The 21,784-nt window shown below is 52.5% G+C and overlaps 1 protein-coding gene across 3 annotated transcripts in view; it reads right to left on the reverse strand.

Moving 5' to 3' along the window:
- L3MBTL1 (L3MBTL histone methyl-lysine binding protein 1) overlaps positions 1-15,883 on the reverse strand; it is a 28,341-nt gene extending 12,458 nt beyond the window's left edge. For all 3 annotated transcript variants that reach the window (XM_085079370.1, XM_085079369.1, XM_085079371.1), the window contains exons 1-11: positions 15,811-15,883; positions 9,237-9,425; positions 8,849-9,011; positions 6,528-6,751; positions 5,651-5,795; positions 5,367-5,505; positions 4,608-4,731; positions 3,944-4,031; positions 1,783-1,874; positions 1,071-1,175; positions 188-323 (exon numbers count right to left, since the gene is read on the reverse strand). In XM_085079370.1, the coding sequence (XP_084935496.1) occupies positions 188-323; positions 1,071-1,175; positions 1,783-1,874; positions 3,944-4,031; positions 4,608-4,731; positions 5,367-5,505; positions 5,651-5,795; positions 6,528-6,751; positions 8,849-8,984 (1,189 nt within the window). In that variant the 5' untranslated portion in view covers positions 8,985-9,011; positions 9,237-9,425; positions 15,811-15,883. The remainder of the gene's footprint in view (positions 1-187; positions 324-1,070; positions 1,176-1,782; positions 1,875-3,943; positions 4,032-4,607; positions 4,732-5,366; positions 5,506-5,650; positions 5,796-6,527; positions 6,752-8,848; positions 9,012-9,236; positions 9,426-15,810) is intronic.
- Between the last annotated feature and the right edge of the window lie 5,901 nt (positions 15,884-21,784).

Here is a 21,784-nt window from a genome sequence, read left to right on the forward strand (position 1 = left end):
CAGGGCTTTGCCCCAAAATGAGCAAGAAAGATGGGTGCCTGAAAGGTTGTCCTGTGGAACTCCCCCAGCACAGCAGCATCCCTCCCTGGCCCCATGGAGCCACCCTGTCCCCACCTCAAGCCCTACACCTGGCCCACTCTTCATGCCCTTCCTTCAGCAGGACTCACCACCTGAGATAACTCCTTACCTTTGGGGGGCTGGAGTGTGTGCCCTGTCTCCTCAAACCAGCCTGCAGGGTGGATGTCAGGGGAGTCAGCATTCAGCCAGAAGTCATGGCACTCGGAGTAGCCATCGAAGTGGAGTCGCATCCGGTAACCACACACCTGCCAGCAGGGAGGGAGGAGAGGGAAAGGGCCATAGAGACCTGCTGCTGTCCCTGGCTGAGCATCACACCCCCCTCCCCTCCCACAGAGCCGCTCAGCATAGATCCCTTTGGGAAGCCAAGAGTCAGTCGCAGGCCAGTGCCCAAACTAAGAGGCACAAACCAGTCCCAAAGGATGTCCAACATGGAACAAGGTCAGTGCAAAGCCACCATGAGCCAACTCAAAGAAGGGATGCTCAGGCACAAAATGTCATGATGGGGCATCTTGCTGGATGCAAGTGCAAAGACTCCCTTTTCTGCACCCCAGGGAGCTGCTGGTAGAGGGATTTTGTTTGGGGAGCTCCACGAGGCAAGGCTGGTTCAGCTGTCATGTGGCTGAATGGAGGCTGGATCTGCATGGACACAAGAAAGAGCAGTGGGATGCCTCCACACCCTCCATCTCAAGAACCTGCCTTAGGGACACCAGCTTGAAGATAAGCTGTTGCCATCACCACAATCCCTCCTTCCGTGCTGTGTCAGGGTATTGGAGAGACCAACACAGCTCCACAGTGCTGTATGCTGTTCCTCTGAGCTGGCAGGGATCTCCCTGTTTGTTTCCATGAGGTGCTGGAGCAGCAGCTCATCTCCTGCCGGGACAGGCCCCCTGTCTCCTCCAGTGGCCAGCTGGCAGCACCTCCCCTGCCCCAGAGCCTGCGGCTGCGTGGGAACCAGGAAGAACCAAGGAACACAGGCACTGGAGGCTCCTTACCTCAGCCACTGTCAGGATGAAGTACATAGATGGGTGCTGTGGGTCGATCCCCTCCAGCTTCATCCCCACTTTAAAGCCATTCTTATGCTGGGAAGCTACTTGGTACTGGAAACAAAAATTAAACTACCATGTAAAAACCAACACAGGGTTGAACCAGCCAGAGGAGCAGCCAGAACCAGCCAGAGGAGCAACCACCAGCTAATGGGAACTGCTGGGACCAAGAGACTGTGGGCCATAGGTTATGTTGACAGCCAAATTTTAATTTTACTCCCATAGGAAAAAACAGTGCTCCCCCTCCTTACAGATTTACATCTCTTGCTCTTGGCAGGGCAAGGTATCCCTGGGGTAAAAGCTGCAGCCAGGGGAGTGGGGCATGGGCCTGGCTAATTTGCAGCACAGCCTCAGGAGAGCCCACCTGGCTTTCAGGAAGGGCCGGAAAGGCTCCACTGCCCTGCCAGAGTCACAGCAGTGTCCTAGGCAAAGGTGGGGTCTTTGGGATGGGGGCCAGCACCCTGTTGGGGAGTAGGACTCCAGGCAAATCAAAACTGGAGGCTGCTCAGTCACCTTCAGGTGACAATGGAAGCTTGGCTATCGCTCAGAGTCCCGCAAAACAGGGAAGCAAGGAAGAGAGGAGAAGGAGGAGGGGTGGGAAAAAAAAGGGAAAGAAAAGAGAAGATGAAAGAGGGAAAAAGACAGGAAAATCCCAACTCACATCCTGGAAGAGATCTAAAGGGGCAGCGACAGCTTTCTGCTCCTCCAAGTAGGACGCCCAAGACCAGCCTTCTTTCTTCTCCTCACTGGCACCTGAGCGCAGCACAAACGCACACAAATGCTGCTGAGGGGCAGCTCCAGCCCCACACTGCTGCCAAGGTGCCCGTCCCACTCTCACACACACTCCTGCATCCCTGCAAACCTCAGCACCATCCTATCAGAGCCCTTTCTCCAGCAAACCTGGCCAGCTGTGCCAGGAAGGGCAGAGTCAGGAGCCCCCACAACCCAAATGTCCTGAACCATGTCCCAGTAAGGCACCTGGTCCAGTGGAAGGTGTCCCTGCCCATGAGATGGGCTCAGATGGGCTTCAAGTCTCTTCCAACCAGTCAGGGATTCCAAGGAGTGTAAGGGACAAGCCATCCTGGGCAGAGCATCAGGACACCTCTGCAACCAGACCCTGCTCCAGCCAAAACATCTGATATGTCTACACAGGATAGACCAGGGCAGCCAGCAGGATCCATGCACAGATCTGGGAATCATTCCCAGCTGCAAGGGGCTCCTAAACAGTCAAACCAGCAGCAGGTTCACATACCAGCTCTGCCATCCTCTGCTCTGAGACAGCGACCTGAACCCTCTGTGGCACAGCAAGGCCACCCTGCTGCCCTAGAGATATATTTGCCCATGTGACCAAGAAGACGCCATTATCTCTTCACAGGCAGGGAGGTGACACTTCATGCTTTTGAGAAGGCCACAAAGGCCTTGCCCGAGGCATATGAGACACAACCCAAGCCTCTTCCTCTCCAGCCACTTTGTCTCCCTAATTTTCAGCACCTGAAGGGACTCCAGGAGTGCTGTGCCTATTCCAGCACTGAGGAATTCACAGCTACAGCTCAGCCATGGCAGACAGCGTCAGGTAGGGCAGGCCACAAATGCAGAGGGAAAAGAGACCAACTCCTTCCTCCCTCGGGGTTAGGGGAAGGGGAGATGGAAAAAAATAGAAACTTAGAGAAGAAATTAAAGCTGAGCTTCAGTGAGCAGGGTGACTAACCTTGCTTTGCTGACACTTTAGAGTGACAAACACCTTTATTATTCATTAGGACATAGAAAAAGTGCCAGGCATGGCTGGGGAATCTGTGAGTACAATGTCAGCACTTCTGGAGAATGACAAATACACCAGGAGTCAGAGCATACACTGACTGCTGCACTGAGGCATCCAGGTGTATATTTTGTTTGCTGATGTACTCCTGAAATAAGAGAAAATAAAATGCTGAAATAACAAAGCTCATCACTGCTTACTTGTATGCAGCATGGGCTTACTTACATGCTCAGGGCTCAGAGTAAGAAGTAGGTATGAGATATGAGATTACTTTTTAACAGTGGGTAACTCAGTGTAACATCATAACCTGGCCCCTGCCACTGTCCCTTGGCTATGGAGAGGAGTATGAAGCTGGAACAGCTTAATTTTAAAATTATTTTGAGTATCACCTTCACTACTCAAAGACAAAACATTTCCCATAAATATATATTTTCAGTATTTCCCGAAGTTTTCCTTCACACTGCAGGGAAAAAACCAACCAAGCAAACACTGCATCCCTCAGCTTGTCTCCTTTCCCTCCATGTTGACAGCTCTGCTTTTGAGATCTTTGATGCAGTCCAGGAATAGATCCCCACCCAATCAGACAATCCCAAATCACATGGCTTCAGTGGCACCACACCTACAGGAGCAGCTCCCAAACTTGTGAGCTCCTGATGCCACAAGGGAAGTTCCCTGTGAGTCCAACCCAAGGGAGGGCAAAGCCCTCCATATGGTGCTGTCCTGTTCTTGCTCAGGACAGTGTCCCTGGGAGTAAACACGGTGTCCACAAGCCAGTAACAAACTGAGCTCCCGAGGGGAGGGACAGGAAGCTCTGTCCAGCACAGGCCAGGGCTGTGTCCGTAGGGATGCCCCCTTCCCATGGAGAGAAAGAGAGGAAAGGAGAGAAACGGAAAGAGACAGAGAGAGCAGGATCAAGCAAGCAGAGAAACTCACAAGCCTTCAGGACCTGCCAGTGCATTGCAGGGGGTGTTTGACCCTGCAGGAGCACAAAAGGGTCCAACCCTGCAGTGGGATACCCCAGCCCTGGCAGGAGTGCCCACCCCACTGCCCATTCTGCCCTCCGTACCATGCTGGCTCCCGTTCCATGCCTCGGCCTCCAGATTGCTCATGGCACAGTCTTCCACAGAGCTTTTCCTCTCTTCCTGCTTGTCCTCCTAGACATGAGAGCAGACAAAACAGAATCCAGGTGTGTACAGAGGTTTCAGCTGTGTGTTGTACCCATACACTGGTGCCCAGGGCCATACTGCACCTCCACGAGGTCTACACTTTGACCAAGGCCTGGCCCAGAAATGGGCTGTCAGAGGATCTGATGGTGAGAGCCTGCAGGGACTTGGGTGCTGAGTGCTAACAATCACACCTGGACTGGACCTGCTACAGTCAGGGCTGGCAGGCAGAGCTTCCTTACCTTGTCAAAGTCTCTCCCTTCCCCAGGACACCCAGCACACAGACAGACACTCCTCTACTTCAACCCTTACTTTGGTAGCCCAGACTCAGAGAGCAGCTGAGAGTGCTCAGTACCTACGGCCCAGCCCGGACAGTCTGGCACTGCCCAGGCCACAGTGCTCCACATGCCAAACAGTCCTCATCTCCACACACTCAAGTCTTTTTGGCATTTTGGCCAACCCGCTCCCCTTTTGACCTGCAGCTGACAGAGCCCTGAGCAGCACGATGAGATCATGGCCCCTGGGATATTGGCTGCACATATATTACCCTCCCTGCCCTCATCCTACCATTTGCTCAGATTCATATTCTTCCTCTGAGGGGCTCTGATAGTCCTTCCTCTTTCGTTTCTTCACAGGCTTGAGGATTTCCGTGGCATTGGTGCTGCTGGCAGAGTTTTCCACGATGACAGACCTGCAGAGAGGAAGGGAGGGCCAAGCACTGCAGCCAGTGCAGCACGGTGACACTGTCTGGGCTACTGTCAGTAGGGGAGGGGCTGCTGGAGAATCACTGTCCCTCTGTTTCTTACTCACACATGCCCCCATCCCTCCCGATGGATGTATGCACACAGGTTGCCAACAGTTAGAGCCAGGGACAGGCCAGAGTCACCCTCACACACTTGGGTGTCAGAAACCTCATCCTAGGGATGGCTCAAAAGGGATCAAGTTTTGTAGCAGGGCTCTAAGCTGCACCAGTGACGCTGGAAACCAAGGCCCAGGAGTCACACACTGGTCAGGAGTAGGGCTCGAAATGCCCCCATGACCTGTGGCCTTCTACTGCTGCTCAGCCTGGAAGCCCCTGCTGCAGCAGATATGGGTTTATGAAGCCACAAATTGGGCAGGAGAAAATCTGGCTCCCGTGCTCTGTGCTGTTCCCTTGGGAAGTCTTCCTTCCCCACCCTGCCTCCAGGAACAAAGGGAACCAGCTGGCACCCCCAGCACCTGCCAGAGGCAGATGCGCTCACATCCCTTGCTGGAGCACATGGAGCAAGGGAGGGAGGGCAGAGGGATGGGTATGGCTCTGCATGGCACAGACCCCCCTTCCTTTACCTCTCTTTGAACTGCTGGTGGCAGTGCTCGCTGCAGAAGCCCCTGCCTTCCCGGGCTCCATCCCACACGTGTCTGCGGCCACAGGCATCGCAGTGGCACAGGCCTTCTGCTGCTGGCAGCGTGGGCTGCTCTGGCACGTCTGGGGCAGACAGAGGTGCAGCAGTGAGGCACAGGGCAGCAAAAGGACAGCAGAAGCAAGAAACATTTGCCTCACTAGGGAGGCACCAGACAGTACCTGCCAGATGGTGGTACCCACCCCACAAGTGTTACCATGGTGCCCTTACCCTGAGCCACAGTAGGATTGTCTCCGCTGGGGGGTGCCATCTCTGAGTCCCCATCTTTCTCTGTGTGACCCTCCTTTACAGCTTCCACAGGAGGCATCTTATCAGCACTCACCACCTTCAGCGTCCCGTACTCGTTGATCCGGAACTGTGTCATTGAACAAAAAGCAAGGAGAAAGTTAACAAGGAGGACAGAAATGTAACTGGGTGGTTGGTCTGAAAATGAGGGACACGGTTTGGTCATCGGTGTGTCTGACAAGAGGACAGCTCCTCTGAGGACAGAGGTGAGCACGGCACCCCAGCCCATGTGAAGGTGCCCTGCCTGCAGTCTGTGCTGGGCACATTGTGGGCACTCAGGCGACACCAGCACCAGCTGCAGCTGGCAGGTGGGTGGCTGGAGGATGTGGTGCCGTGAGGCTGAGCAGCAGCTGAGAAGTGGGTGCATTTTCGCATTTTCTGCAAGCTGCCATGCACTGACGGTACCCGTGAGGCACCTGCTGCCTGCCAAGCTCAAGGCTGCTGCTTCCAGGGTGAGGGCAGGGGCTTGGGCAGAGGCAAGTCCAGGGCACAGTTTGGAAGGGAAGAAGTCCTGCACACCATGTAGCACCCCTGTGCCTCCTCGTGCAGGGCAGAGCTCCTGCAGCTCCCAGGCACCTCATGTGAGCTCTCTGCTAAGCTCCCAGGATGGGAGAGCCATAGGGATGGGGCAGGAGAAGAGCCAGAGCAGCAGAGGGATCCTCCAGCTGGGGGTGCAGGTACTGTCAGGGGCCACAGCACATCCTGGTGCTCCCTGCCTGGCATAGGCTGGGCGATTTACCAGGGCAAGCAGCTGTGGGGGGTGGCAGAGGGGGCAAACCCACTGGCCCAGGGCTACGCTTACCCGCAGGTTACTCCCAGGCAAAGTTGCCACCCCATCCTTCCATTCCAGCACACGGACTGTGCTGCAGGTCTGCACCCCGCTGATCTGGGGAATGACAGCAGCTGTGATGGGCTCATTCCCTGCTCCCCTCTCCGGCCTCTCAGCCCCTGTGCTTCTCTGGGGCTCCCGGGGGAATCGCTGGATTTCTAAGGTGCTCGTGGGAAGGTTGATGGCAGTGGCGTTTGCTTGAGAAGGGAAGAAAGGAGACAAACAACCAGAGGCATACACAGAACACTTCACTGATGCAGACAAAGCTCAAAGGCAGCACAGAACCCAGAGGACATGATCTTCCAGGTGAGGGCTCTGATGTGGGCCAGAGCACAAGCAAGCAGAGTGGCCCAAAACCCTGCAGCTCATGTTGGGGGGGCGGCACCAACACTTTCCACATTCAAGGGTTTCTCCTTCAGCCTGATCTCAGAGTGTTCCAAAGATGCCTGATGTGACAGGAGTTTGCTGGCAGACTCCTGGACCGAAACTCCCCCTTCATTTACATTTCAAAGGAACACACTGTGCAACCTAAGGCCTCTCTGCAGTGAGAACTGAGGCACCAGGAACGGGAAAATTGGGAGATCTGCTTCTACAGAACACCCCTGATCTCACCTAACACACAACCATGCTTTGCTCAAACAGCTCCCGAAAGACATTGGTCAGATAGGCTCAAAATTGTCCCAATTTTCAAGAAGGGTAAGAATGACAGCCCTGATAATTACAGGCCAGTCAGGCTCACTACAGTGCTTGGTAAAATTATGGAGAAGGTTATTCTGGTTTCTGAAAAACACTGGGGAGACAACACAGTTGTCAGACACAGCCAACAGAGGTTCACAAGGGGAAGTCCGGCTTAACCAATGGGACTTCCCTTTATGGAAAGGTCATCCCACTGAGCTGACCAAGGAAGGCCAACAGATGTGGGTTTTTAGGATTTCAGCAAAGCTTTGATACTGCCTCTCACAGTATCCTTCTGACAAAGTGTGCACAGAGCTCACCTAGTACATCATCCATTGGGTGAACAACTGGATGATAAATCTCCTACAGTCGGTCTCAAAGACTTACAGGAACTGGATTCACATAAGGCTGGTGGCCATCACCAGTGGAGTACCCCAGTGTTTAGGGCCAGTGCTCCTTAATTTTTTTATAAATTTTCTGGATGCAGCAGTTGAATGTCTATTAAGTAACTTTATCAATGACACTAAAATAGGAGAAGCTGTGGCCTCCCTTAAGGGTAGAGAGGCTTTACACAGAGATCTGGGCAGACCAGAGAGCTGGGCAACCACTATGTGCATGAAACAAGAGTAAGAGCTGGATTCTGCACCTGGGGTGGGATAATCCTGGTTATTCATATGAAATGAGGGACAAGAGACTGGAGAGCTGCCCTGAAGAAAGAGATCTGGGGGTTTGGGCTGAGGGCAAGTGGAGCAGGAGGCAGCAGTGCCCTGGCAGCCCCAAGGGCCAGCCCTGCCCCAGGTGACATCAAGGGGGTGACTCTCCTGCTCTGCTCTGCACTGTGGCAGCCTCACCTCGAGTCCTGGGGACAGTTTGGGTCCCTCAGCACATAAAGGACATCCAAGGGCTGGAGTGTGTCCAGAGGAGGGGACCGGGATGGTGAAAGATCCCAAGGGCAAGACTTGGGAGGAGCAGCTGAGGCCACTTGGCCTGTTCAGCTGGCAGGAGAGAAGGCTGAGGGGTGACCCCATGGCTGTCTGCACCTTCCTCCTGGGGGGCAGGTGCTGATCTCCCCGCTCCGGGACCAGCAACAGGAGCCAAGGAGGTGAAACAAAACTGCCTCAGGGGAAGTTCAGGTGGGACGCTGGGAAAAGGTTCCTCACCGAGAGGCTTCTCAGAGCCTGGAACAGGCTGCCCAGGGAAGTGATCATAGCACTAAGTTCAAGGAGTGTCTGGACAACACTCAGTCCTATGGTTTAGGTCTAGGTCATCGTATCAGAAGCAGGGTTTTGGACTTGATGATCCTTATGGGCCCCTTCCAGCTTGTTCTGTGATTCCATGATAATGCAGCAGCTCAGGAACCCACAGCCCTGCAGAGCAGGCACCCAGCATGCTGTGGTACCCTGGCTCAGGGCCCCTCATATCAGGGCTTTGGTTTAAAGCTCAAGAAGTTTTGATTAACCACAAACAGTCCAAGTATTGTGGGATAGCCACAGAGAACCTCCAAGATGGCAACAGCAGCTTGGCTTTGCCTCCCAAGGTTTGGGAGGAGCACAGCTACACAAGGAGTGTGGGCCATCCCGGCTGGGGAGGCAGCACTTAGAGGGGAATGCTCCACATACCTGGTATGATGAAGGCAGTGGTGGGTAGGTGGGTGCTCTGCACAGTGCTCTCGGTGGTGACCACATGGACACTGACCTCCCCAGCTGCACTGCCCTTGGCACTCCTCACCACCTCCATCTCTGCCCTGCTGTCCATCACCTTGCCTGGGCACACAGCGAGGCCCTGCAAGGCAGCAGGGAAGAAATCAAGTTGGGTACCAGTACAAACATGACAAAGGAGTGAGAAAGTGACTGCACAGGATGGTCTTTCCCAGCAGAAATCCTGCAAGATGTATTAATGGTCCATTGAACCCACATGAAGGTCACAGCTGGCATCAACATGACCCATGAAAGCCCCTGTTGTGAAGTCCCAGCTCAGAGCCTGCAAATGCTGAGAGTTTTTTCTCACCTGGCACCACCATAAGATGGTATGAGCACAACAGGTCCACCACAGGCTGCTCCTAGCTCCCACGGGGGACTACCCTGCTCTGACAGACTGTGACTGAGGGCTGCCAAATCCCACCTTGCAGCAGGCAGAGGTCCCTGAAGGTCCCCTTCCAGTTCTCCTGTTAGTGTGTCCCCTTGATCTTCTAACTGGCTGCAAGAGAGAATTTTACAAGTGACAGGAGTTACTGGGGGGTGTTACTAGGAGGTGGGGGAACATGATGTCCCCTGCACACACACAAGTTTCTCACAGAACTGGTGATGCTCAGCCTGTTTAGCCATGAATCCCAAGGAGCAGGAAAAGTGTCAGGGCGTTGAGGGTACGACTGGGCCTCACTGGCTGTGACCTTACCCCAACCCATGGGACCAGGGGCTCCACATTGCAGCAGCACCCTCTCCAAAGCATTTGCTGCCAGGATGGAGACAGGGCTACAAAGGGGACCATGGTCATGTCTTAGCCCCTTCTGATGCAATTTGAATTTGAAAAGGAAGACATTCATGAGGAAAACAAGCATTTCAGTGAAGCAGAGTTAACTGAGAATTGGGCTACAAAGGGCAAAGTCTGGAATTTTAAAACCTGAGACATTCAGATAAAGGTGTTACAACTAGAGGGCACAGAGTGGGATGGTGTGATCACATGAGGGGAAGATCTACTTCTCCCATTTCTGTCAGGTTTGTGACCACAAACACCTGATGCTCATGCAAAGATCTTTCAGGACCTCCATGTACAGAAAAACACTTTTAAATATGAGGAGAACTGAAGCAACTGAGAAACTAATCTGGACACCAGACTCCAAGTGAAAGCCAAAATGAATTTAGCAGCCAACCTGTTTTGGTGCTTCCTAAATACCCAGTAGGAATCTATCTGCTTTTTTAGGCACTTAAATCCAATCAATCCTTGATTCATCATTGGGTCAAATGTTTCAAGGACAACTCCTCATTTTGTGGGAGCCACTGGCTTTTTTAAAATTGAAACAGAACTTGGGACTGGAAATGCCTAGAAAGGAAAGAAATAAAAAGATAAATAACTAGATCCAGTGCTCAGGTTCGTGATGCTCCACCCGAGTTTCTCAATCTGTGATATGAACACAAAAGCAAATATTTGCACAGGAAATGCCAAGCAGTAATCAACATTATGGTTTAATTTTAGGTGACAGGAGCAGGGAGTTGGACTTGATGGTCCCTATGCGTCCCTTCCAGCTTGAGATATTCTGTGATTGTGGTTCACTCTCCAAATCCTTGTGGAGCTGGGTCGATGCTCTTCGTGATGGTTCTCCTGTGCCTTGAGAGTTCAGGGTGAACAGAACGAATTTGGATTGTAGATTGTGGTACTGGTCTTTAAACAGGAAAAGCTAAACACCTGAGATTCAGGACTTAACCTCCAGACAAAGCCCTCCTCCAGCATACTCCTGGGAAAGGCCTCACTGCAGCCAAGGGCATTTCCCAGCACTGGGGCAGCCCAGCTCAGAGGGTTGGGAGCCTTCCAAGAGGCAGAGGAGCCCATCCAGCCCATGGCCCTGCCCTACTGTGGAACTCGGTTATTTTACAGGTCTTCTACAACCTTAACAATGCCATCATTCTACCACAAACTGTCCCTGCTCTTCCCTTCATCTGTCCCTCAGCAGTGATGTCAGTGCTTCCCCCAGCACCTCTGGCTGAAGCAACTTCTGTCTTGCTGGTGGAAGTTGCTAACTAACTTCCTAACTCCTTGTCCCAACTCCTGCTCTTTGAGCACACACAGAACACAAATTCTACTCCAAGCCCAAAATTATTCCAAGGCCACACATGAGCAGCAAGAATGCTGTTGGTGTGAACTTGGAAGCACACTCTTGCCACAGCTGAAACTCAGTGGCTCCCAGGGCTCTCCCACCTCTTGTCAGGGGCTTCCATGGTGTCCGACAACAATTTACCTCTAACACTGCTCACATCAACCCTGGCACACACTGTTAAAACTTTTAACTACGGATTCCTGGGATAATCCCCACAGTCCCAAGCCCCTGGACCACAGCCCCACAAATGTGGGCATGACACAACGCCTGGGCTGCAGAGCTCCATCCCCACCTGGAGGACTGAGAACCAGGACTGGAGATGTTGCTTGCAGCTCACAGTTTTTAAAATCCCAGTATAAAACCCCCTAGAAGCCCAAGCTGCCAAGAAGTGTCTCAGGTCAGGAGTGCTACATGAGGAAAAAGGGAGAAAAGAACAAGCATCTGAACAGGGGCTCAGCCTCAGCTCTGACCACAGAGGAGAAAGACAATGGCACACATCCCTTTGGATAACCCTGCTCCCTGTCATGGAGGCGATGCCCACATCTGAGACAACTCTGGTGGCCCCTGGAGCCAGAGCTCAGGCAGGTACTACTGCCCCAGAGATCCCTTCAGGGCATCTCCTACAAGTCCTGGAATAACCCATACTATCACAAGATAATTCAGGAACCCCATGAGGTCTCTAGTTCTACCTTCTGCTCCCAGCAGAGTCATCTATAGGATCAGACCAGGTTGCTCAGGGCTTTATCCAGCCTGGTCTTTACCCTGCCTGGTCTTTATCCAACCTACCAGGATGCAAACCTGCAAATTAGCACAACAATTAGCAAACCAAACTAACACTGCTCCTTTGGATGTTAGGGAAAGGTTTTAACACCAGAGGGTGGTCAGACATTGAACAGGCTCCCCAGGACTACCAGAGTTCCAGAAGTGTTTGGACAACACTTTCAGGCACAGGGTGGGATTGCTGGGGTGTCTGTGCAGGGCCGGGAGTTAGTCCAGGACCCTTGTGCTCAGGATATTCTATGATTTGTTCTACTGACTGCCAAACACGTTGAACAAAAGCTTCATTTATCTTTTACTTTTTTATTTAGCTGGTACCTTACAAAGATTTTGGCCTATGTGTCCGAGTGATATCCAATAAAGCTCTGCCCACCTAGACATGACCAGAATCAGGCCAATGCTTAGCAGCCTTCAAAAGCCCCCCCAGCCAGCTTTTAAAAGACCAACTGTGGAGTTGTTTTTGCCTTAACAGTGAGGCCCTGAGCTCTCCATTTTTCCAGGTATTGGGTACAACTCCATGTTTCACAGAAGGTGCAGGTGAGCCCCACTCCCCAGCCCTCCATTCCTCAAGGACTCCTCACATCCACTCCTTGCTTCTGCCTTCTGCTGAGGGACAGCCAAGGATCCTTGACTGGAAAAGCCAGGAAGGAGGAAAGCCACCCTAAGAAACCCTGGCCACACACACACACACACACACACAGAGTCCCTCCGCATGCACAGAAAAACACACACACGTGGTCCCTCCAGAGAACATCACAACGTGCTGGATGGAGGGCAGAATTTTTAAAGACAGCTCTCATCTGAAAGCACTCTGCTTCCTCCTGCTCAGCTCCTGAAATCCTGTGGTCCGTGTAAGGACAGGGCTGTGCATACAGAGTCTGTCTGTAGCCAGACCCCGCCAGCCTATTCCAACCAGTTCTGACAGCAGGATTAGTGTCTCTAAACAGTGGTCTCTTCCTTCAGGTTCAGGAAACAAAGCACCAGCACAGAGAACAGGTCCCTGCAGAGCCCCTCACCCAGCAGGTAAGGGCATCATCACAAAGCACAGGCTGACCTTCCTGAGCACCTGAGAGCACCTGGGGACACCAGTCTGTGCACACAGTCACAGGGGCCAAGGACACTGGGCACAAAACACACATTTTCAGGCAACCACAATCACTGCCTCTGATGCTTACAGAGCTTTAGCTCATCAAACAGGGATCGCTGGGTGTTGGCACAACCACATTACGGACCAGCAATCCTGGGGCTTGCAGAGCATCTCTAGCGCTGCTCTGCACACGAGCCTCCAGCTCTGCCACATCCTCACACACACCCTCTCACCAAACCACAGCAGAGCTAGGGAATGATCGGCTCTTAGGGAAAAGGAGGGACATGCTGCATGCAACAGGCCACAGAGGAGCATGGAGAAAAGCAGCTCCTGGCACGGAGCTGCTGCATGGCCCCAACAGTGCTTTATAAAGCACAATCTGCTCAAAAGATGTTTCTGTTCATCATAAAATTGGCTAAAAGTAATCTAATTCAAACAATACAAATGGGTATTTGCTTTGCAGCTTCTTGGATTTTTTAATATTCTGGAAACCTGCACTGGTACATGCCGGGGGTCATCAATCTGGGAGGAAAGGTCCTGCTGGACACCAGGATGCCCATGAGCCAGCAGTGTGCTCCTGCAGCAGCAATGGAGAGCAGTGTCCTGGGCTGCACTGGCAGCTGTGTCCCAGCCGGCAGAGCGAAGGGACCTTTCCCCTCTGCTGCACACCAGTGAGGCCAGCCTGGAGTGGTGGGCCCAGAGCCGGGCTGCCCACTGCAGGAGACAGGGACAGAGTGGAGAGAGTCCAGCACAGGGCCGTGAAGGTGATGGAGGGACTGGAGCACCTCTGCTGTGAGGAGAGGCTGAGAGAGCTGGCACTGCCCAGCCTGGAGCAGAGCAGGCTCAGGGCATCTCATCCCTGTGGATAAATAGTGGGGTGGAGGTGCCGAGGGGACAGGGCCAGGCTCTGCTCAGCGGTGCCCAGGGACAGCCCCAGGGGCCACGGGCACAAACTGACACACAGGAGGGACCCTCCGAGCTCAGGAGACACTTCTGCACTCTGAGGGTGGCCGAGCACTGGTGCAGGTGCCCAGGGAGGTGCTGCAGTCTCCATCCCTGCAGAGACTCAAAAGCCACCTGGACACATGCTGGGCAGCCAGCTCTGGGAGGCCCTGATGGAGCAGGGGGCTGGGCAAGGTGACCTGCAGAGGTGCCTCCAACCTCACCCAGCCTGAGATTCTCTAAATTATTTTTTTCAGGAATTTCCTCAGCCATAGGGAAGAGAGCTTCCCCATTCTTGCCATCAGCTGAGGTATGGATTATTAATTATCTCCAGGGGCAAAATTGAGCCTTTAAGAAAGAGCACCAGCTGGGATCATGCTAAAACTGCAAGTGGCTCACCAGAGCACTGCAGAGACCTGCTGGGCTGAGAGCTGCTCCCTTGGATCTTCCCCTGTCTTCTGGCATTGCCCAGGGCAGGTCTTTAGGAGACTAATGACACTGTAGAAAATATTTGCTTTGAATACACACAGGAGCACTCAGGAACACCCTTGGCACAGGCAGGTGGCCCAGTGGAGAAAGATAAACACACACCTCTTCCCTTCCAAATCTGACTGCAGCTCCAAAGCCAGGAGCAAATACCTCCTCTGGAACAAACCAGGAGCCACAAAGTGCTGCTCCTGGGCTCTTGTGCACCATGGTGAGGTTTCGAGTGAGCCACGGTATTTGTCAACAACTCAAAACCACATGAAATGTCATTCTGTGCAGTAAGAGGCTGTTCATGTTGCACATTTCAAAATAGTAAATAGATTCTGTGAAAATGGAGATCAGAGGGAGAAGGGCAATAAAAGCAGCAAGCTGCCTTCAGCTTTAGGTTCAGACACAGCTGACAAAGCAGAGACACTCAGGCTGAGTGTCACCTGCTGTATCCAGGAGTGTCACTGCCACCAGGACCAGCTTTTAGGCCTGTGGATCTGCTCACACCCACAGATGGGGAGAATGAGCAGTTGCCATGTGCCACCCCAAAGGACTCAAGGTGACACCATCCAAACTGAATGCTGAGGCCAGCAGGCAGCCTGAAGCCTGGGCACTTCTGAGGGGCACAACAGGGACACCCACAGCCACATCCCACTGCCCCCTGAGAGCACCAGCCCTGCTGCACCATTCAGACCTGCACAGTTCAGATATTTTTCCACACTTACAAACAGCCAGAAACAACTGGATGGATCCCTGACCCCAAAATATTTCTAACTGTCCAGTGCTTTATCTTCTTTTATAACTAGTACAGAAATAAATCCGGGACCTGTCCTGGATCATGTGGAGCACCCTGTCCACAGCCTGGGCTGTTTGTCTGTGTGCTGCTAGGCTGGACCAAAGCTCTCCACGCTGCAGGGCCCTGTCCAGGGTTGCAGTGGTGTCCCTGCAGGCTCCGGGACAGCACCTGCTCACTCGGTGTTTGAGAAACACCTGAAGAAACACAGCCGAGCGTCCACCGTGCAACGCGCTCCCAACCTCCGCGCGTCCCGGAGAGGCTCCCTTGGGAAGCCAGGCGAGCACAGTCTCCGCGGGCAGGGCTGGGCAGCGCCTGGCATCTCGCAGCGCCGGTGGGACGAGAGCCTGGCCCGGGCGATCAGCGCGGCGACGCAGGGGGAGAGAGCGCGGGTGTCCCGGCCCCGGGCAGAGCCAGCCAGCCGCTCCCGGTGTCCCGGCCCCGGGCAGAGCCAGCCAGCCGCTCCCGGTGTCCCGGCCCCGCCACCCCCGCGGGGCAGCCCCGGCCCCTCCGCGCGGCTCCATCGCGGCTGCGGCCCCGCCGCGGGCACGAGGGATGTCGGCGCTTTCCCCCCGCCCCGCCGGGCCCGGCCCCGCTCGCCCGGCCGGGGCCTCGCCCGTGAGGGGAGCCGGGATGCGGCGATGCCGGGCGGGGACGCGGCGAGCCCGAGTCGGCGCTGCCCGGCCGCGCTCCTTACCTGCACCCGGCCGGGCGCTGCTCCGAGCCCCGGCGGCGCTGCCCGGCCCGGCCCGGCCCGGGGTGCGGGGGGCGCGGAGCGGGAGGGGCGCGGGGCCGGTCCGAGTGTGCGCGGGGAGCGCGGGGAGGGGGCGGCTCAGCCGCGCCGTCGCCGTGGAAACGCGCGGGGCCGCATCCGCAGGGCCGCGCTCAGCCCCGCCGCAGCTTTTCGGGGGGATGCGGGGAAAAGGGGGCGTCGTCATGGCAACGCCGGGAGCCCCCCGGACCGGGCGGGAGTCCCCGGGCCGCGGGGCCACGGTTAGACGGGACGGGGGAGCACAGAGCCACACGGTGCTGCTTCGCTGAGGCACGGGTGTCATGGATGAGCTGGAGCCCCTCAGCTCCGCGTCTAGGCTGGGAGAGCTGGGAGTGTTCACCTGGAGAAGAGGAGGCTCTGGGGAGATCTTAGAGTCCCTGCCAGTGCCTGAAGGGGCTCCAGGAGAGCTGGAGCGGGACTTGGGACAAGAAATGGAAGGACAGGACACCGGGAATGGCTTCCCACTGCCAGAGGGCAGGGATAGATGGGATTTTGGGAATAAATTCTTCCCTGTGAGGGTGGGGAGGCCCTGGCACAGGGTGCCCAGAGAAGCTGCAGCTGCTCCATCCCTGGAAGTGTCCAAGGCCAGGTCGGATGTGGCTTGGAGCAACCTGGGATAGTGCAAAGTGCCCCTGCCTGTGGCAGGGGGTGGAACAAGATGATCCTTTAAGGTCCCTTCCAACCCAAATCATTCTAAGATTGTGTGATTAATCAAACAACCCTCTAAGAGGACTCTGACAACATCAATGGGGACATGTCCTCAGTAGCCAAGACGCCCTGGAGACCAAATCTGCCTTCTTCCCCATTTTCAAATAAACCTTCAGTGGCACAGTGTAGAAAAAGATCTTCCCATATCAATCTTTTTTTTTTTTTTTGCTGCAGAGGGAAGGTCAAACAGATTTGAATCGAGAGCAGAGTGAAACTCAGTCACTTGGAAAGCAACCCAGCATTCCCCTTCTCCCATCCATTCCCTGTTCCTGGCTGTGTTTGCTGTAATCAAATAATCACAAATTCAGAATGATGAATTCCCAGGAAACAGCTACATTAGGCAAAAAAGAGGAAACTGCCCTGGCTTCCCAGCAAGCCCTCTGGCTGATGTAACACCAGACCATTTCCCTCTTGGTGCCTCAACTTCCATTTTCATTACCTCTGTGCAAAGGATCTGAACTTATAACTCAGGGACTGGAGAGCTGCCCTGGGGAAGGGGCTCTGGGGGTTTGGGCTGAGGGCAAGTGGAGCAGGAGGCAGCAGTGCCCTGGCAGCCCCAAGGGCCAGCCCTGCCCCAGGTGACATCAAGGGGGTGACTCTCCTGCTCTGCTCTGCACTGTGGCAGCCTCACCTCGAGTCCTGGGGACAGTTTGGGTCCCTCAGCACATAAAGGACATCCAAGGGCTGGAGTGTGTCCAGAGGAGGGGACCAGGATGGTGAAAGATCCCAAGGGCAGGACTTGGGAGGAGCAGCTGAGGCCACTTGGCCTGTTCAGCTGGCAGGAGAGAAGGCTGAGGGGTGACCCCATGGCTGTCTGCACCTTCCTCCTGGGGGGGCAGGTGCTGATCTCTCCGCTCCGGGACCAGCAACAGGAGCCAAGGAGGTGAAACAAAACTGCCTCAGGGGAAGTTCAGGTGGGACACTGGGAAAAGGTTCCTCACCGAGAGGCTTCTCAGAGCCTGGAATGGGCTGCCCAGGGAAGTGATCATGGCACTAAGTTCAGGGAGTGTCTGGATGATGTTCTCTCTTAGTCCCATGGTTTAATTTAAGGTGGTCCTGCAAGCAGCAGGAATCTGGACGCAATGGTCTTTATGAGTCCCTTCCAGCTTGAGCTATTCTGTGATTCTATGAGCTTTTGTTTACTTAGTCTTAACTCTTCATAATACTTTTATTATTTAATTGATTCTGACATGGATTATTCAGCTCCACTATGCCAGAAGACCCAATGTGTGCAGGACTGTGCTGCTCTAGGACTCATTTGGCTGGGGTTCAGCCCCACACAATCTGGTATTCAGGGGATGGCAGCATTCACAGGTGGTAGTGCCTGTCACTCCTGTCCTCACCCACAGCCATGTCCCAAAAGCCTGACAGGGACCTCATAAAACATGAAGCAACAGGAAGCTGCTGCCATCCACAGCTTTTATTCCCACTGGGAAGGTCACTGCAATGCTGTGTCTCAGTTTCATGCTTTCCAGGGGGATGGTGTGTGGAGACAAGACAATTTTGGTCTGGTCTGCCACACGTACAGAGATAACACCTGAATGATGGGAAGTGGTGGATTACACTTCCAGAGTCACAGAGCAACTGGTTTTAACTGCCAGAAAATAGACCCAGACAAGCCAAGTGGAGAGGCTCTTTCAGAAATACTTTTTTTGTGTCTGCAATTACTGTCAGCACTTACTCCATGCTTGTACCAGAGTTGAGCAGAACAGGAGCTGCTGTTGCACCCCACAGCACCCTTGTCACCACTGTGATCACAACAGACTGTGTGCTGTGTTTTTTATCTCTCATGTTGATGCTGAGCAGAAGAATGAGCACAAGAGCTGTGCAGAAGAAAACATTTTGCATTTTACCCCATTCTGCGGGCAACATTTCTCCTCTCCCAGCAGCTCAGCTGGGTGCTGCTGTGCACTGTGGTCACACCAGGCCCAGGAGCTGTGATCCAGTTACCACCTGCTGGTTTAACAGCACCAACTTCTTATTCCCATTTACAGGATAATCCTGTTCCAGGAGCTACACACACCAGTAATAAATTTACACACCCTCCCTCTATCCACATGACAGCACAGGCTGTCACCTCCAGCCCTGGTGTCACCTGTAGCTTTCCCTCCAGTTTTGGGTATTTTGGACTGAAATCACAGTACTCAGTTCTTACCCAAAGGAAAAACACTGGAGCAAGCCTTAAGCTTCTGATTCTAAAATGAATAAAAAGAGTATTTAAGATACTCTAAATTAGACAACCCTGCAGAAGTCACTTTCTGTGAACAAGAAGAGGATGTTGCCTTTGAGTCAGAGAATCACACAGAATCATGCCCAAAACTTGAGTGCTAGTACAAGCTGTTGTGAACTACACCCTGAGCCATGCATTAGCTCATGCATTGCAGACAACTTCCTGCGGTCAGCGCTTTTTTGGTGGTGTGGAGCATACCAACTGCTGTGCCATTTCTTCTACAGGAACACACCTGTGTGCATCCAACCCAGCCTGGTAATGACAGATGTTGCTGAAAGGGTGGAAGTTGAATGAGCCACTTCAGAGCCATTTGTTTATTGCAAATTTTTACTGAATTATGAAACAGCCGAAACTTCCCCTCTGACACCTACACACATATTTAGCAAAATAAGGTGTGGGGGAGCAAAATAAGGTGTGAGTTAAGAGCCCATATTCTGCTATTTCATCCTTTTCACCTAATCACAAAGAAAAAGGGGGAAAAGGGCTGATCACGGTTTACAAGCAACCATTATGATCCTAAGGACACATAGATAAAATTCCTAAACGCACACCACTACACAGGGCAATATTTTAGCTGGGCTTCTCACCTTTTAATGTAACACATTCCAGTTCACTTTAAACGGCCCTGACAAAGCCAGGACACAGCAAAGAGCTGCTGAGGATGTTGCAGGAGTTTAAACCCTCAACCGCATCTGAACAATGTGTCTTTAAAACAATCCCATGGTTTACATCACCTCTCAAGGACATTCCTTGCAGCTCAGCTATTTGTTGGGATTTCCAGGCTCCTCAGCCAAGGTCCTGCTTTCCCAGATTTTGCTCTTTGATGTATGAAATTGCTCTGTGAATGTTATAGTGCCAACCTAAACTACACTTCAGCAGGAATTGGAAATAGTTCAAGTTATTCCACATGTGGATAAGAAATCCAAGAATTCTGTTTTAAATGGTGCTTTCCCTTGCTCATCTAAACGTGGTTACAGTTGGGATTGGGACAGAGTCATCTCATAATTGTAAATAGAGCCTGAACCCACAGAATTAAGATGTAGAAATGCTATAGTAGGAAAAAGGAGCATCACCCACTCAGGCCACTCAGCTCTGCTCCAAGCAGTGATATTGCAAGGTGAGAGACTTATTTTATTGTACATCAGACGTGGAAGTCGTGCTCTTCCTTGCAGCAATACAATTCTTCCTGATGTAGAATCAAGTAAAAAGTGAATCAATAGAGGTTGTGGGTGCCCCATCCCTGAAAGTGTCCAAGGCCAAGTTGGACAGGGCTTGGAGCAACCTGGGATAGTAAAAGGTGTCCCTGCCCATGGCAGGGGAGGGGACTGGATGAGCTTTAAGGTCCCTCCAACCCAAACCAGTCTGTGATTCTATGATTTAAGGATGAAACTTCCATTTATGTAAAAAACCATGAAGGGATGCTTTTTTAAATATAGGAAAAGGCCAGGACCAGACTGCAAATACAGTGCCAGATTCTAAGTTTCACTTTTAATGGTAGTGTTGATTTCTCCATCACAATTTGCTATAGATTTTGCTATGTATTTATTCAGTCCTGCACCCCACATTTGATGAGAAGGCAGGTTTCTCTTTTTTTTTTTTTTAAAGACAAATTTATAGAGATTATACCAAAAAAAAAAAAAAAAAGTCAGGTAGCTCAATACTGAAGCACATCCTCAAGAAGTTACCTCCAGGGTTATGACAATGCCAGGTGATTTTGCCATCACACTATTGCTGCTACTGCAGGCAAAGCTAAACACATGGTGCAAAATGCAGCCAGCACACAGGTCCTGCAGCCTTTTACTTACTTTTGTATGAAGATTTATCCCAACCCCTTTTATCACACCCAGAAGAGATCCTAGGAATAATCACACTTGTGATTGTACACACGAACCTCAGTATTCCACTCCCACAAAAGGGGCTGCTGACAGAGCTGAAAACTGAAAGCTTTTGGGTTTTGCTGGTTCCTTACAGCATTATATCACCAGCCATGCACTTCACTGCCTGGCTCAGGATCTGGCACTACCAAAATTCTCCTGGCTTTCCAGAGGAAACCCATCCAGAAGGATGAGTCATATCAAGGAATCCCTGCTTTATTTGCACAGTAAAGAGCAGCAGCCAAAGGAGACAGGAAATGTGCCTCCAGTAACACCGAAAGAAATCTTGGTATTTAAAGGAGGTTCAGGTAAATTGGTTCAATGCAATCCAGCCCCTCCCCATAATTCATGAATAAAGGAGACATAACTATGTCACAGCAATCTCAGAAAGCTGAGTGTAGCTGCTTAAAAGCCATCATTCTGCATCGCTGACCAAGGCTGGGGTGCCCACAGCCTCAGAGTGGCCAAGACATCCCCAGGCCGGCACTGGCATCAGTTCTAGAAAGAAGGGCTTGTATCTACAAAAAAAGCAATGGTCAACATCTAACAGAGACACATACAGGAAACATGCACATGTACATTTTAACCTGCTGAGCTCCAAGCTCAATCCTTGTTTTGAGGAGTATGATGTGTATTTTACTAGAGGAGTTCTCTCAGAAGCTACAAAGAGGAGTTCTCTGTCAAGTCTGACCTACTCCATGATCACAAGTATAACCAAGGCAGTTTTACTCAAGTATGCCCTCAAGTAAATCTTAGGCTGTAAACCTGAACTAAACTGTTCTTACCCAGTCTGAATTCTGTAGGAATTCCCCAATACTCCCCTCCCGAGATCCTGCAAGAGTTTTTCTATTCATAGTGCTAAAATACACCACCCTCACCAAACAGCTCCAGTTTAACCCAAAAACTGCTTATCACAAATTACCACCAGGGTTAGGTGCAGATAACACTGCAGAACACAAGCTGATAACCTGATCTTATGGCAACACCAGGCATGGAACCACTCCAGTTCAGGTTCCAGGAATAAGAGCTCAGAACTGACCACTCCCACTAGGATCCCCTCTGTCAGCAGCATGGATACTCACCTGCA

This window comes from Lichenostomus cassidix, chromosome 20, assembly GCF_008360975.1.
Source record: "Lichenostomus cassidix isolate B80296 chromosome 20, HeHo_3.0, whole genome shotgun sequence".
In the NCBI taxonomy this organism is placed as follows: domain Eukaryota; kingdom Metazoa; phylum Chordata; class Aves; order Passeriformes; family Meliphagidae; genus Lichenostomus; species Lichenostomus cassidix.